This window comes from Haliaeetus leucocephalus, unplaced genomic scaffold (genome assembly GCF_000737465.1).
Source record: "Haliaeetus leucocephalus isolate CR32 unplaced genomic scaffold, Haliaeetus_leucocephalus-4.0 Scaffold0, whole genome shotgun sequence".
NCBI classification, from domain to species: Eukaryota; Metazoa; Chordata; class Aves; order Accipitriformes; family Accipitridae; genus Haliaeetus; species Haliaeetus leucocephalus.
Window position 1 is genome coordinate 4,304,283 of NW_010972436.1, and position 17,354 is coordinate 4,321,636.

The window sequence follows — 17,354 nt, forward strand, 5'->3', positions numbered from 1 at the left end:
CTTATATTGTGATTTGTATTTTTATTTCTGTATTATCACAGAATCACAGAATGGTTGAGGTTGGACGGGACCTCTGGAGATCATCTGGTCCAGCCCTGCTGCTCAAGCTGGGCCACCTAGAACTGGTTGCCCAGGGCCATGTCCAGATAGCTTTTGAATATCTCCAATGTGGGAGGCTCCACAACCTCTTTGGGCAACCTGTGCCAGCGCTCAGTCACCCTCACAGTAAAAAAGTGTTTCCTTATGTTCAGAGGGAACATCCTGTGCTTCATTTTGTGCCCATTGCCTCTTGTCCTGTCACTGGAAACCACTGAAAGGAGCCTGGCTTCATCTTCTTTGCACCCTCCCTTCGGATATTCATATATATTAAGAAGATCCCCCCTGAGCCTTCTCTTCTCTAGGCTAAATAGTCCCAGCTGTCTCAGCCTTTCCTCATACGTCAGATGCTCAAGTCCCATAATCACCTTTGTAGCCCTTTGCTGATGTGTCTCCAGTATGTCCATGTCTCTCTTGTACTGGGGAACTCAGAACTGGACCCAGCACTCCAGATGTGGCCTCACCAGCTCACCAGTGCTGAACAGAGGGGAAGGATCACCTACTTCGACCTGCTGGCAACAGTGTTCCTCATGCAGCCCAGGAGTTACAGGCATCTTTGTGTTGGGCTGCCATATAAAAAGGTAGATAGAGTTATCTGTGAAAATAGTCACAATGCAGACTCATAGCTAATATCCATTTAATTGTGCAGCTGCACATTTTGTACGTCGACAGCTAAGGTACATGCTTATTGAGTCAGTTGGAGTTTATTTTACCAGGACGGGGTAGTAATAGGGTGCCTCCAACTCATCTTCATATCTGTAGGCTAAGGGTATTCTGGTCCTCCATTAGACATGAAACAGGTTTTCCTCCATTCAGTGGGCACCATTCCAGAGGCAGTGGATAATGGTCTAGCTCCAAGGCCTGGAGGAGGAGTGGTCAAACAAGATGGACACCTGCAGATTTCCAGTAACATTTCCCTCCTCTCCTCTCCCTAAAAAATCAAAGAAGCAACAACCAACAAAAATAGGAAGTTATGGGGATACAACAACATCTGAGACTTCTTGAGCAAATAGGGTCTTAGGTGCACTGTGAGTTATTTCGTCCCATCTTCTTCCCTACTCAAGTGTGTGTTTTGTAACAGCAATGGCGTCAGAGCCCTCAGAGCACGAATTTTGTAGCAAGCAAAGTCAGGGAAGGTTGAGAAGATCAAGGAACCAAAAGGCAATGGATAGCCCTTTCCTCCACTAGAATATCCCTCTTCCTGAGACACATGTACACACAGATTTTAGGAGTTCTTTGGAGTCAGAGGACAGACTCACATCTTCTCCATGCCTTTCCCGAGGAAAAAAAGAAGGAATTCTACAAAATCAGACTCCCAGAGTTTAACCAGTCTTACACAGATTATCATCACAAGGAGGAGAACATATCCCCAAATAAGGACTTCTGGTTTGAGCTTGCATAAATAAACCTCAGGGAGTGAGTGGGTGAGCAAGTCAGGTGAAAGATACCAAGAACAAAGGTGAAATTTTACATTTCTGTGGCTGCTGAGTATGCTCCCAGTTCAGTGGTACTGGGATAGCTGATGTCCACCTTTAAGAATAGAATTAAAAAAACAATTGGCTTGAGGTGAAAGTTTTTATGTGTGCTGGAATTGCAGTGCTGGCAAGTCATTACTAAAGAGTATCTAGTGCCAAAATGTGAGATGAGATCTTCATACAGCTGCTGATTAAGTGGATATACTTCCCCAATCATACATCCAATATTCCAATTGAACCTCCAGCCAAAATTCATGAGGCAAATTTCATTACATTAGTGGTGCCTAACCTGAAGTTGGCATTGTATTGTAGTCATGATGGTGGGGTGGATAGGAGGCTGAAAGATGAACTAATAACACTTCATTATGATGAAATATCAAAGTATGTTGGAAGGTCACCTTGTGTTGTATAATTATATATTCAAAAGAATTTCAGCCCTTAGTGAATCTGAGACAGCAGCAACGATGGGAAAAACCTCCCTTAAAAATCCCAAGAATCATACTTGTTTTGGCATGACACTGCCTAAGGTGATTTGCGAACAAGGCTGACTTTGCCAAGCTTTCACATTAATGCAAGGTTCAACATACATTTTAAAACATTAAATCAGCTTTCCATTTGCATGGATAGAATTATTTGATTGTGTAGATTTTGTTAGTTTAAAGGGCCCCAATATTCTAATGCTGGAGCCAAAACTAAATACTTAAAGTAACCGTATGTTAATAATTCTAAGCAATCATTCAAAAAAAAGTCTAAGGTTATCATATTTTCTGACTTTGGAAGATATGGAGTGTTTCTGCTGCCACAAACAATACTAGGATTGTAGCTACTGAACATTTTGAAAATCAGGCTCAAAACTTACAGCAGAAGTAGATATTCCTGTCTGAATGAAGTTAAACTTTGGGTTTTTGTAGAAGCCAGTATTGCTGGATACCTTAAAGCTTAAAAAAATACAGAAACCTCTAAGTATGAGTTGAAATGGTCTTGTCAAAGAGGCTGCAGTTAGTAAATATCATGTATATCCAGGAAGCAGCGCGTAGGATTATTTATGATCTATTTAGAATCAAAATAAATAAAGCCCTTTATAGACAAGCAACAGGCTACCGCATTTTACCCCATGAGTTTCAATCTGATGTCATATGGTTTCAAATCAGACTTGAAGAAACTGTTCTCTCAATGTCCCTGCGCAAAGCAGTTTGCGGTGTAAGTTGATACAACATGACCTGAATGGCAGCAAACACGAAGGAGACAAAATGCATGTTTAGTTCATCAAAGATGGTCAGCACGTATTCCAGTTATTGCTCTGCTCTTTTTCTTGGTGGCACAGATTTCTGCAGAGACTACTATGTTTACCTGAGAAATGTCACAGTGTTCTGGGTCTACTTACTGTATTTGGTGTGGACCCACCAGATAGGCAGAGACATGGAGCTCTATTGTCTATGTGAGTGTCAAGATGTAAAGCGCCATTTTTCAGAATTAACTCATGGTTAGCAAAAGGAGATCCAGATCCTACACCTGCTCCTGCGTATGGGCAATGAGAGGGGAAAGACTATAGCTGAGTACTTGTTGCTCTTCCAGTGTAGATGGGAGATGTCTTGTCCTATGAAAAGCAACAGTGAAATTATGTTTTTGACTATCACTGCTGTTAAGGTCCTGTATCAGACAGAAGAAAAGGAGTATGCGGCGAGGCAGGAGAACTGACGTTTCTCCGTAACCAAAGGCTGCCAGTGAAAACATGGAAATATGTATTGTTTGTCAAGTCACCAGGTCTCAGTTGAACAGTTTTGGAAACTGTAACTCTAAGTTTAGAGCACGCACTGTACTCCAAGAGCTGTGCTCCAGAAGAGAGGGGCAGCCTGGCTATCAATCAACCCAAGTTAGTATCTCAGTTTGCAGTGTGTCTGAATTGCATTTCTTGGAGTAATCTACCATTTGTTGAACCAAAATGGTACGCAACATCTGGGGCCTGATCTTCACAGATGCCCTCATTCTTGGCTGGATCCTTAATCATCTGTCAGTAATCTGTTGGAATGTCTTGGGAGTTTACACATAAAATTGCACTGTTGATCACACCTTACTGAATTCAGCACAAAGATGGTAATACAGCCATACAGCCATACAAATCTGAATTTTGTATTTTACTTAGGCACTATGGGGTGATAGTATTTTATAAACCATGAGTGAAAATATTTTAAATTGCACTTTGAAAAGAAAAAGTATGTACCACTCTCTGAAAGTATTTTGAGACGCTGTTTATTCTGAAAGCCTTTGGACATTCTGCCTATTAATTTGTTTCTTTCCTGAACATATCTTTATTTATGCAGCAGAAGTATTCCTCTCCTTCAAGGTAAATTCTGTACCGTTTCACACCCCATTCTTTACAGACCTTCACAAATTCATTGTCATTTATTTGACCCTTTAAACCTAGGAGAACATTTCCAAAATACAATATGCAAGAAATTTAATTTTGAATTTAGAGCCATAACAATTAATGTCTAATTTTATTATGTTTTAATGAATTGCATGACATTCACTCTGGTTTTGTCTCTATAAACAGCTATTTAAGTGTGTTCTTTATAGTGAAAAATATTTGTTAATGATATCATTCAGAGGAAGGTATTCATTGAGAGAAAGTTATTTCATTCATGTTAAAGGATGCAATTACATTTTCAAAAGTAGCATGCTCAAAAATATGTCTCATCTGTCCATTCTTTTATCAGTTTTCATAGAAACTTGAAAGGTACACTCACAGACTGGATAAAACTTGGAGGCAGAAGAAGTGATGTCACAAAAAAAAATAACATTTTCACCCTATGTTGGCAGCTGTCAATGACAAATATAAATTCATATTCATTAAAGCAAGTCATGTCCTAAAAATATTTCTTTGTTCTTTCAGACCACTCTTCCGTGGAAACTCAGATGTTGATCAGCTAGGAAAAATCTTTGAGTAAGTGATAACTAGTTTCACTATGTCAATACCTGCTTAACGTTGAAACACTGTGAGGTTTCTTTGCCATGTTTTTATGCAATAATGTGACTAGAACAAAGTATTCCTAGAACATATTTCCTTTTGCTACCATATGCAACATGATATTTCTGTGTATTCTATGTCAGAGTGGGAGGAGGAAGCAACATGGAATATAGTTCTGCAGAACTAATAGCCATCATCGGGAAGTTGAAAGACTTCTGTTTCAGGCTTTTTAAATCTCTTAAACATATTGTGCATGTACCATTCATGCATATTCCTAAATAGTTAGATCCAAGAGATTCTCTTCACAGAAACACAAATGTTTTACTTTTCAGTAATTTCTTTGTGTATTTCAGAAAACAAAATTAGACTACTTTAAAATTGTTATTAAACTGAAATCTCTAAGACGATTACCAACAGCTTCTTTGCGGAAAAGACTTGTGTACATAAGAAAATATTTTAGCTTTTAAAATAAACTGTGTAGCCTGTTAAAATGATTAACCATCCATATTTTGGTCAGGAAGGTAACTGTGAGAACAGAAGGAATATCAGCATTTTAACATGTGCTTTGTCAGAGATGAACTCATTGGCTTTATTTTAAAACCATTTTACAATTCTAGTTTGTGTTTTTCTTCTTTAGATTTATCAAATGGGGGGCGGGGGGGGGCTCCAAACTCTCTGAGGTAGAATAATTCTCTTCCAAAATATGTTCTTAGTTAAAAACCAGAAAATTAAGCTATTGATATTACTGATATGATAATTAAGTAGGATTATATAACTTTTTCTTGTAAAAGCTCTTCAGAGCAAGGAATATTTCTGAATTTATAAGAACCATGTAAATTTAAGATCTGATGTACTTACTGTGTAGTTAGGATATCAAAGCCATATAGGGCTGGTCCCACTCCAGAGAATGAACGCCCATTTGCCTCTGCACCTCTGTCTTCCCTTTTCGTATGGAGAGGCTGCAGGGATCCAGGGATCTGGATGAAATAAGAAATAGATAGCAGAGAGAGAGGGGGGTGGGGCGGAAAGGCTGAAATATTATTCTTTTAAAGATATCCCAAAGGGAAGATAGTAAAATTTCTGAGAAGAGCTTAAACAGAACAAATATTGAATTTCTCTGTTTAATCATTTTTCCAGTTCTCAAATCATAACAGATCTGTTTCTAAGCATTTTCATTATTTAATGCGAGGTTCCTAAATTGCAGGTCTTGCTTTCACACAGTTGACTTCCCTTTCCTGCATACCATACCAGTGTATGTGACTCACTTGCGTGGTTAATTTGTCATGCGCTGAATAGCTCTTCCTGCCCAATCCAGAAAAATCAGTCCTTAAAGTCTACTTTTTCTTCTTCTGCCAAAGCTACTCCTTTAGTCCTACAATATTCTGCTTTATTAAATGAAGACAGTTTTGATACATACAACATATTTTATAATTTAAAAAGACATAGCTGTGATTTTTTTTTAAGGATTTTGATTCGTTTATGACATTTAAGGGGAAAAATCAAAATTAACTGGGATGGGATTAAATGCATAGCTGCTAGTGGCAGCCTCCAACAGGGATATTTCCATCCCTAGGGGCTGAGATTACCTGTGCAGAAAAGAATTCATCAAGAAGAGAAAATGCCGTGCTAATTTTAGAAGAAATTCCTTATTACACATCTACTTCAAGAGAAAGTTTGGGTTTGCTTCTTTTGTGCAGTTCTCCTTAAATAGTTCAAAAGTTGCTTGGGTTCTGGGGAAGTTATGCTAAATAGTGTTTATTTTGTATTTTCACAGCTGGAGAACCCCCTACAGTTAGGCATAGCTCTTCTTGTAGGAGGATTGTTTCCTTCTACAGTAGTGACTCATTCTGCAGAGTAATTTGGACAGAAAGTAGTTTTGGGATTTTCGTGCAATCTGGAGTGATGCATTCTTTCAGATAATGGGGCTGTGGTCTACCTTTGCTTTACATGTGCATTCTGATTTGCGTCAGGTAAAATTCCACTGCGTTTGAGGGTAAATCCCTCGAAGGTGGCCCAAAACAATTTCCTGCTTTTCAAGGACACCATCAGCGTGTGGAATACCCTCATAGATTTCAGGCTAAAAGCTGCAATGGTTTGAGCAGACTTGTCTCCCATTGTGATCAATGGGAGTGGAAAGTACTCGGCGTTTCTCAAGACCAGGCCTGAACCTTTGGCAAGAGGTGAAACTCATCCAAGATACTCCCAAACTTAGTCACTGGTAGTGGTACCAGACCAGAGTGAGGGCACCTACTCAGACATTCATTATTAGCAGTTCTGAGCACTACGTGAGTGTGTAACTAAAAATGTCTCCCCTTTCCACTCTTGGTCTTGTCCACCCTACCTGTCTGACAGGCTGCCTCCTTGTTTCTTTTTGTTAGCTTTGTCTGTGCCTGTGCTTATTCTGCCCTGTTCATGCTCCCTCATGCAGACATTAACAAAATGGGACTAATGAAACACATTTGAATGGCAGGTTAAACTTCATTGTTATTTATAATACTTAACTCAACCATCTTCCTGAGGTGCTATTCATATTAAATTTAATACAGGTCCAGATCCTCAAACAGCTAATCACATGGCTTTAACCACTGTGGCCAAGGGAGTTGCCCCATACCTCCACCATACCTGTGGTGATAAAAATCATATTCAATTTTTCATACAGATTTAACTTACCACTTCCCAAGAGCTGTGATGTCTTCAGAGGTAGTAAAATTAAATTGTCCCGAGATTTTAATTGCTTTATCCTTCTAGCCATGCCATTGTTTTGAAGACATATTAATTTTCAGAGGTATTTTAGGTGAGCCAAATTACAATCTAAAACCCATGTAGGTAGATGCGGAGTAATTCCACTGAGGTAACCTATGATTTACATCAAAGTGTTTGGCCCGTGGCCTCACCCAGTCTTACTACCAACCTCAAAAAGAAGAAAGGTCAATGCTGCTCCCTAGTGGTCTTGGGCTTAGTGCAGACCCAAGTATTCAGTGACCATTTTTTCATGTTCCTTCTTGTCTTAACCTGTCAGCGTTTCCATTAAAAATCTCGATTTTACAATCTGTAAAAATTTCTTTTCCCTGAAACCTGACAAGTAATGTATGGTCTTTTCCAGAATTTCCATCAGAAACTCGCGTTTCAACCCCGCAAATATTAGCATCAGACTAAAACATGAAATGTATGAGATATGATCCATCACTGGAGGTTTACCTACTATTTCATTTATTTGGGTTTTAAACCTTACCATGATTATTTAATAAGTATAAATATCTTCTAGAATTTAAAGCATAAAGAAATATAAAAAGAAATTAAAATATTCTATTAAAGGGTAAAGAAAAGCTAAAATATAACTGAAAGTGAAAACATAAAGACATTCGAGTCCTATGCCACCTCTGAATTGACACTTTAAAACCTGTATTGTGAAGCAAATAAATTGTTTAAATTTGGGCAACAATTCCTGCACACAGCTTTGAAGCATTATGAAACATCCCTTTTATTGCCTTACCCTCATCTTGACCCACACTTTTCTCTCACTCTCTATTCTTGTGAATAAAGATCCTTGCATGCAATTCCCCTTTGAAATTTACTGCTTTTAATCAGCCTGGAGTGACATATGTTGCACCATCCAGTCAAGAGCTGAGCAACTTTCTTCCAAAGCACTCAGCCCTTTTCCAACAACAACAAAAAAAAAAAAAAAAAAAAAAAAAAAAAAAAAAAAAAAACAAACAAACAAACAAACAAAACAAAAAAAAAAGAAAAAAGAAAATTGAGACCTAGGCCAGAAAATTGTGCTGGCCACAGAGTGATTCCTACCAAGCACACTGAGGACCTATGCTCATCAGCCTCTATTCACAGAGATCAGTGCACTACTGTACAATTAATCTCACTTAAACGAAAAGACTTATAAAGTAAACTGCCACTCAGTATAATCAATATAAAGGGGAGACTGCATAAATGTTCAGACCCAATGTTATGTTTTTCCTTTCACAGTGTAATTGGACTCCCAGAAGAAGAGGACTGGCCTAATGACGTTGCCCTTCCAAGAAATGCTTTCACTTCCAGACCCACACAACCTATTGAAAAATTTGTACCAGATATTGATGAACTGGGCAAAGACTTGCTTCTTGTAAGTTTCTATTTGTTGTTCTCCAAACCGCATGACCGATAGTTCCCACTGTGCATGCCACATGCCAAGAAACATTTATGTTTCCATTCAATGGGGTTATTAAAGAAAAGCTCGAAAGTAGGTAGGCAAATTCATGTAAATCTGTGAAACATCAGCACAAGGACACCACCAGCTCAAGATGTGTCAGAGCTGAGAATAGTTAGAGACTAGGAAACTGTGTCAGGGAAGTACCTGTTTGACCTGTCTTTAGACCTTATGCTTAGATCCTCATTACTGACCACTGTTGTGCCACTGATTCAGCCATTGTTATAGTATAAGCCTGACATGAGTACAAAAACTGATCTACCATTTTTCATGGTATAGTGGACCCAGTATAAAGCAGAAAATAGGCTGTAGAGGCAGATTAAATCTTCATGCCTTCTACTGAATGCTGAAAACTTGAGATTTGGAATTCACCAATTGTTCCCTCTTACAAATGTCAGGATTGAACAGAAGCAAACAAATTGTGCTGGTACAACTGGTAACACTGAATTCAACCAAATTATTTCCATCATTTTTATAGATATGTCATAAACCCCAGCCCTGAAGTTCAGTCTTGGAATGGAATATAGGGAGTGGCCTTACCTCAGTTTGCCTTTTGCCACGCTTGTTGAAATCTAGCTTAGTTTGTTCTCTGGAAGCCTTTAAAAGATCTTGGTTCACATGGGCTCGGTAGTGGGGGCTCAGTACAACTCTTGAAAGACTTGCTGTGTCCCTTCAGAAACTGCTATCTCTGGCCTGCATTATCTATACAGAACAGCAGATCATCCTCCATTGTCCTTATGACTGCAGCTTCCAGCTGCGGTAAGCTGAACTACATCTGGACACTTGAAATGGCAGGGGAGAAACGCATCTGTTGTGCTTGCAGGCAGCTTGGAAAAGGAAGCTAGACATAGACAAGAATTAGATTCTGGAAAGAACAAGGAATAATATATGGCAGAGAGCTCAGTGAGCACGAGGGATGATGGGAGGGGGGAAGAAGGCAAATACCTATGCCTAGAAGGTGAGGTGGGAAGGGAAGCTGTTTCTGTTAGGCAAAGAGATGAGAACTGGGAGCCACAGATGAAAGGGGCAAGTAGGACTGGAAGTCACTGAATTAAATTTCAGAAGTTAAATGATAGAAGTTCTGATACAAGAAAAGAAAGTAGGAGTAGGAATTGGTTAGACAAGGATAGTAGGAAGAATATTATTTGCAGGTGAATGAAGGAAAAGAGAAGAACAAGGTATAAAACACAAGGCCATGGAAGAGATTTCAGTGCTGGCTGGACAAAGGCTGAGATAAGGATCTGGAAGGAAGGCAAGCGAAGTACAACTAGGAAGAAGAAGGAGAAACTGAACACAAAACTTTAGCATATAAAGGCTATAAAGCCAAAGACCCAACACCTGTAGAAATGCTGAGCCTAAGAATGAACATATACCTTATGATGCTGTCCATGTTTGTATAACCACAAAAGAATACTGCATTGACACTAAAAGAAAACAACGAAAGTTGTTCTTGAATAATTGCTCCCTGCAGTCTTTGAGACAGATGTTCTGTGCATGTGAATTCAAGAAAACCTGAATTCTGGGATTTCCTAAACTATGAATACTTGAATTTTCTAACTTGTTATTTTCTATTAGCTTTGGGGATGCCATATTCATATACTATGACCCCACTGCTTGTTTTAATATGGATGGTCATCTTATCGTGCAGCACTTACTGAGACACTGTTGTGTCTCATACTGATCATAAATTGAATGTGGCATGTGTTAATGTATATATGCAATGTTAGCACTGTTAACTGTACATTTTAGTTAAAACGAGCTTCTTTTCATACTTACAGAAATGCTTAGCATTCAATCCAGGCAAGAGAATATCTGCCTATGTTGCCCTTTCTCACCCATATTTCCATGATCTGGAGAAATGCAAGGAGAATCTGGACTCTCACATGTCATCCAGCCAAAACTCCAGTGAGGTGAATGCATCATAATGCTGACTGAAGATGAACCATAAATGAACAAGATGTGTAGCTGACAAGGCCACTGTCCCACACAAACCACATAGCTCTTCTAGCGAAGATCATTATTTGGAGGTTTTATGCACTTATCTTTTATTTTGGGATTGTGATGTGCTTATCCAAGAAAATCAATCTAGTTTACTTTCATCAGAGCAACACAAGGGCCAGGGCTTTGACCTGCTCCCATTGCAGCTTTATGTTTGGTTTGGTTTTGTTTTGTTTATCTACCTGGGAAAACTCCAGATGAAGAGAAGCTGCTGACCAGTTTTGCTGCCATTTTATCCTTTTAATATTGAATGCTGCCAGTGTGGAGTAGGACGATCGAGTTACTGCCAAAACATGATGCAATCTCTCTCTCTAGCTGCTGAAGCATGATTTGGTACTTTTTTAATTATTATGAGATCTCTTACAGTGATATTTAAAGAATGGCATTGAAATATCAGATCTCTCAACCTGCAGTTAACTGATACATGCATTAATACATCCAGCTACTGTTCATTCATAGCATAAATGCAGGTGCTTCCCCACTTGAAAACTTGGATGGATTATTTTATCATTTCATTACTTTATGAAAATAACAGTGATGATGGTGATCATAATAAATGTCTCAACTTTTAGGTTTTTTCATACACAAACGAGTTATTATCTATCTACGTTTGTGTGTGTGTTGCAAAAAACAAGTGTTTAACAAACTTCTAGAGTCCTGTTCTTAAAGACTCTTTCAGTTTCCAAATGGTCAGTTTGCGTTGAAATCCAGGCACATTCTAGCCCATCATCTAACCCAGCATTCCCCTCTGGAAACAGCTACAAACACATTTTCTTTCTCTCATTCCATATTTTCTGATATGCAGCCCAAAGACATGAGCAGAGCCAATGAAAATCAATACAGATTTTCACCTTCAACCTGTTCTGCTTATCAGCCAAAAAGGAAAATAGAAAAAAATTTTCCAGTTCAGAAGCAGAGAATCCTATACCTGTAATAAGCACAGATATGTATTTGTGCTGAATTGTATGCTGTATACGGCACTGCCTTATCTGCAATACCCCCCTATGGATCGCAAGTGCATGAACATTAGTGTCTCAAAATGCCTCAGATGTCATTTATTACGCAAACTTGTTTTCTATGCAGAAATGCATGAGCTTCTCTCCTAAACCACCATGTGGGTATACTGGCACATGCTTTTCCACTAGGGTTAATGTGCCATTATTGAATGTCAAAATAACTAAGCAATTCACATGCCTTTATAGCACAGTTATTTTAAATATTACATTAAATTTTTATATTTAGTATTTTTACCTTAACTAAAATATATTTTCAGTATTTTAAAAAGAATCTTTTATTTTTTTAATACTGTACTGGGAAAAAAAGAAATATTTTAAATCCATAAAAGCTGTTCCCAAGCATGACTTTAGTGCACTTACCTGGATATGACTTGGGGGAAAATATTGGTCCAACAAGTTAGCCCTTACCATAAAACCATAAATATACACTATTGCAGTATAACTGATGATAAGTGAGGCAGCTAGCTTTGCTTACTCCTGTGATAGTCCCTTAAGCTTCTATCTTCCTCATCTCTATTTCATCTTGACTAGCTAGTGAGCCAACATTATATCCTTATTCACAGCATGCTTGGCAGAAGCGCTGGTCCTTAGCAGTGAGTTGAGCAATATAATCTTCCCACCTGTGGCATGGTAACTTGTAGCCATCTCCCTGGCAGGTTTCTCAGTCCTGTGATAGACTGGCTGTTGTGGCAAGCTTCATTGTTAACTCTGTTTCAGGTATCTGTGCTGCCTGGGACATGGTCCATTGCTAGGATAGTGAGTGGATCTTATCTGTCTCTTGGATAAAGCTTTTCACTACTGTTAGACACATAAGTATGAGACGTATGGTTAAATTAGGTCTGTTTTAAATAAGCCAGGTTTTAAAAGGACCACTTGCGTGCATGCATGCAGTGACCTGTGCTTTCCTCCATGCCCAGAATGATGCCTATGCAAAACCTACCAGCATGAACAGGCAAGCTGCAAATTAGGCTTGGCAAGAATATGCATGAGGCATCTGCACTCAGAGATACTACAGATGCAAAACACAAGAATTTTGGAAGCTCTGCGAGCAGCAAGCTGAAGGCCAGGGAGCGGTCATGGCAGCTAACCCTCAAATCTTGGCCTTGCCTCTGTCATTGTCTCTGTTTCTACATCCAAGGGGAACTGCAAGCCCACAGCACTGATGTTGCACCTCAGTGTGAATAGGTTTTAACATTTATAGAAAAGGATGGGCCGGAGTGAAATATTTGCTAACCATTTTTAAACAAAAATTAGAACAGAGACAAATTTCAGGAGAATCTTGTGACAGTAACAAATATAAAAGTTTTCTACACAGTCTAGCACTTTTAAAAACATTCCACATTTTAGCTAGTGCTGAGCTATCATACATAATTTATCAGGGCATTCAGCTGGTGTGGCTTTCCAGCAGCTGTCAGGGAACTCTCCCAGAGCTCTCCAACAAACATAGGGTGAAAATGTAGGGGAGAAGAGGGTATTTTCAAATCAGGCTTAAAACTCTCAGATAGAGATGTGCATCTGTTCCATGTTAGAAGAGCTTGTTGTATTAAGCTTAGCGAAGCAAAGGCTAGAAGAGAATATGATTGCTGAATGTAGGTACATTATTGGGGTAAAACAAAAATGAGGGAAGATAACACTTTAAGCTAAAGATTAGTGTTGGCTCAAAAATGAATGAGAATATGGAAATCTCGAGGAAGTTAACTACTGGAGCAGTATTTCCCAATCAGTAGTATCAGTAGAAGAGCTCAGAGAGCAGCAGAGAAAAGCAAGGGCTGGCTTATGGAATCAGAAGCAGAGCTTCTGCAATGTGGTGCTCTAAGTAGTCTAATAGAGGATCAGGTTATAAATGGGGGTATTCAGGAGAACAGCTTGAGAAAGGCTGCATTAATGGTCACGTTCTGGAACATCCTTCCGGTGGGAATGGCAGGAACAAAAAAAAATCTGTCTTGGCAGGGTTAGGGAAATGATTTATCTAATGGGGTCCTTGTGGTAGCAAGGATCTAGATTCAAAGGACCAATGACTTTTCAAATGACCTTCTTTTCAAAATCTCTTTAGGAAGAAATTTCATCTGACATGCCATAGGCTTCCTCTTATTCCAGTCTTCCCTGCCAAACCATGGGGTTTCACTTACACTAGTAAACTGAGAAAGCCTGTTCTCTGGCTGGGCGAAGTGCTGGCACTGGCTAAAATCATGCCAGGAATCATGCTCATAATTAGACAGTACAGTCAACTGTGGGACTGTGCTCGAGCCCATGCCCTTGCTCTTTTTATTTTACTGGTACAGCTCTAGTATTTGAGTACCTTTACTAATTACTGCCATATGTGTAGGATGTAGGAATTGTATATGTGAAAAAGAAAGTGCTCCTTGACACACATGTTCCAAACTGTGATGAAAACTCTTCGTATACCCTTTAAATAAGACTTCAAAGTGCAATTCTTAGCAATAACTATGCCTGTATGTGTTCTACAGGAGCAGTTCAACAGCAGCTAAAAACCACTGAATAACAAAAAAAAATCAAAAATAAGTATAGATGTTAGCTCCTAGACCACCCACAACCAGGCACTGTGCTCTTCTCAGCAGAGAACAGGGTATTCTAAGTAACGGAAGGAGCAATTTCTATCTCCCACCAGACTTCTTTTTATCACTACTACATAATTCTGCAGGAAAAACAGACCCAATAACCAAGGAAAAAAATCACCAAAGCCGGTTAGTGAAGTGCTAATTGCTGAACCACAGCAACACATCTGGAGCAGCCTTTTCTCTCTTCACCCTGTCTCCATGCTTACTATAGTGTCCAGTTCTTCTTCAGCTGCCTTATGGAAACAAGTTTCAGTGATCCTCACAGGTGCTATTTCCAACAAGATTCTTCCAAATTTCCAATAGCTACACAGTGTCAGTGTCCCCTACGTCCCTATTACCAAGTATTGCTTCTTTTAGTCCAGCAGCCCAGAACTGATGATTAAAAAAAGAATCTCGTGTACCTCCTTGCATACCCTTAGTTTTGCATACACCTATGTTGCCTTCTGTGTGCCAAGTAAAATTATAAAAATAGGGTTTGTGCATATTTCTGTGTAGGCTGTGCCCACACTCCAGGTTTTTTTCAGCCTATTAGTCCACAGTGGTAAATGTTGGAGTATCTTCCTCTGTTGTTTCTGTCCTAAAACACACCAAAAAATGAGGACATCATGTTTCCAAAATATTGAAATTTCATGCTATGTGTACAGAGCCTTTTACAAGAAAGGAATCAGTAAGTTGTAGCATTTGAGCATCTTCTGCGTGGGGTAACATTGTAAGCATCGTAACTCTAACGTGGTTTTTACACTCGATGGTTGTTTTGATGAATAAGAAGAAAATACTGTGCCATGCTACTTTTCACAGGTTCACTCACTGTCTTTGAGAAGCATGTTTTATTTTACATATAATCCTCTCTGCTGTTAGGTATTAGGCCAACTTTAATATGGCAAATAAAGAGAAAACGAGCTGTTTTGGTCTTTTAGCCAACAAACTTGGAGCACTTACCTGACTCACAACTGAAAACACATCAGTTGTCAAATATGTATATGAATCATAAACCACACAGTTTGGTTTAAAAGGCCACATAAATTAATTATGTTCCATGTATAAGACACAGCTGAATAATAAGGAAGTTTATTCTAAGAACTCTGTTTTATAGAACCACTTTGCTAGTATTTTTCATTTACAGTAGTTTCAGGAATAGGTTGATTTTTATATACAATATGAATTAGAAGATACTAGGCTATTAGAGTGATTTTGTTGTGTTACGCTTGCAGTTTGAATTGATCACAAGCTTAGGAAGCTAGCATATTTATTTTACAACTATGAAACTGCTTCTAAATATCACAATCTGTTTTTGATATTAACAGGATTTCACACTTCTCTTAACGTGTAAATGATTTTCTTGAAATTAGTATATTAGAAAAAACATTTTTCCAAACTGCAGTTGTGGGGGAAAATTTAAGAAATATATTTTTACTTTAGTAACATGTTATATATTGAAATCTTCAGTAACTGACTGTTAATAAGCTATCACTTTTACTTCTTTTTGATCACTAAGTATTGGAGTATACAGATTACTTTCCATGAAGAAAAAATTCAGAAGCAATCTCTAGAACAGTAAATGGGATTTTATATGTTTAAGCTTCCAAGTTTCACTTTCATATCCAGTTTTTTTGTGCAAGTCCAGTTCAGGTGAGCAAAAACACGACTACAATTTTAACAGTCTAAAAGGCTGTGCAACTCAAATAAGAGTTTTATCTGTGAACTATTTATTTTATTATATCTCTTTGTTTTGCAAATTGTTAGATAATGACTGTAATAACTCTAGTTTCTGGACCAGACTCTGTAACCATCAAATCCCAGTAATTTATGTAAAACAATAAGAAGCTTTCTCATTGGCTTAAATGAACTAGGCCATTAAAAGAAGAAAGATGTGGACACGTGAACTGACAAATACACTTTTGCCAAGTGTTATTTTTTCCTTTTAGTTTGAAGCTTAGTACGTACTACATACTGATATGCAATATATACACAATATAGGAACCATAAAAAACACTTAGGAGTCGTGTGCATGGATAATATAAAAAATGCCTCATTAAGTTTTTGCAGAACCCAGCTAAAAATCATTCTTTTAGCTGTAACACTGAATATTTTGAAACTGATATATTTTTGCATTAAGAAATATTCCTGAAAATTTATGTATATGTTTTTAATTTAGACAGTGATAGGCACCCAAACAGAACTGAATCAAATAGGAACTTGTTCTCAAAAAATTATTCTGCAAGGCCAACGAGATACCATCAGTTCTTTATGTGTTCAGCGGAAGCTGAAATTAGCCAGCCCCATGCTTAGATGAGCTTTTTGCTTTCTGGACAGAAAAGCCCAAGGTTGCTGTGAGGAAAGACAGTGGAAAATCTGCTTTGACTTAAATAAAGTCTTTTGAGAGCTTCTGCAATATTCAAATTTCCAGCCTTCATTGAAAAATTGTGCAAAACAGCTAAGATAAACCAAAACTCCCTAACCATATGGCATTTTTTTCTTTCAGATTAAATGTTTTATATGTGTTAGAATATATTGGTGGGCTTCATCCAGCCTAATGTGAATGAGACTTTTGCATGGCTAGAGAAAGTAAGAAGAGATTCTGCTATGGATATTTTGATACTAGGTGACTGGTAAACTTTTTGTTCGCAAAAAAGATCAGACAAAAGATATTGCCTTCTTTTTAAATAAAACAAACAACTGACACTTAGTAAAGATTAAAAAGGAGATTTTAAGGAATTATTGGGAAAATATTGTTCGGATAAGTGAAAAGGAGCATATTTATAATGTGAAAAATGTAAATTCAAACAATGTGTATTAAATATGCATTGAAACTGGTACTTTTTCACTGACCTTGCAAAGTTGATAGGGTTTTATGAAAGAAAAGCATCCAGGTATGAACTTATTCTAACTACCATTTTAATGTTCATTTGCACTAAAGCAACCTATACCATTTGACTGAAAGGAGAAGGGAAAACAGGTAATGTTTAACTTGTGATTTACTTTAGTGATGACTACATGGATATGCTGTAAAGCTCTCAAGCTCGC

The 17,354-nt window shown here is 38.1% G+C and overlaps 1 protein-coding gene across 1 annotated transcript in view; it reads left to right on the plus strand.

The window, feature by feature from the left end:
* CDK6 (cyclin-dependent kinase 6) overlaps nucleotides 1-11,364 on the plus strand; it is a 125,251-nt gene extending 113,887 nt beyond the window's left edge. The window contains exons 5-7 of the mRNA XM_010571100.1: nucleotides 4,465-4,515; nucleotides 8,518-8,653; nucleotides 10,516-11,364. Coding sequence (XP_010569402.1) covers nucleotides 4,465-4,515; nucleotides 8,518-8,653; nucleotides 10,516-10,662 — 334 coding nt within the window. The 3' untranslated portion in view covers nucleotides 10,663-11,364. The remainder of the gene's footprint in view (nucleotides 1-4,464; nucleotides 4,516-8,517; nucleotides 8,654-10,515) is intronic.
* Nucleotides 11,365-17,354: the final 5,990 nt, after the last annotated feature.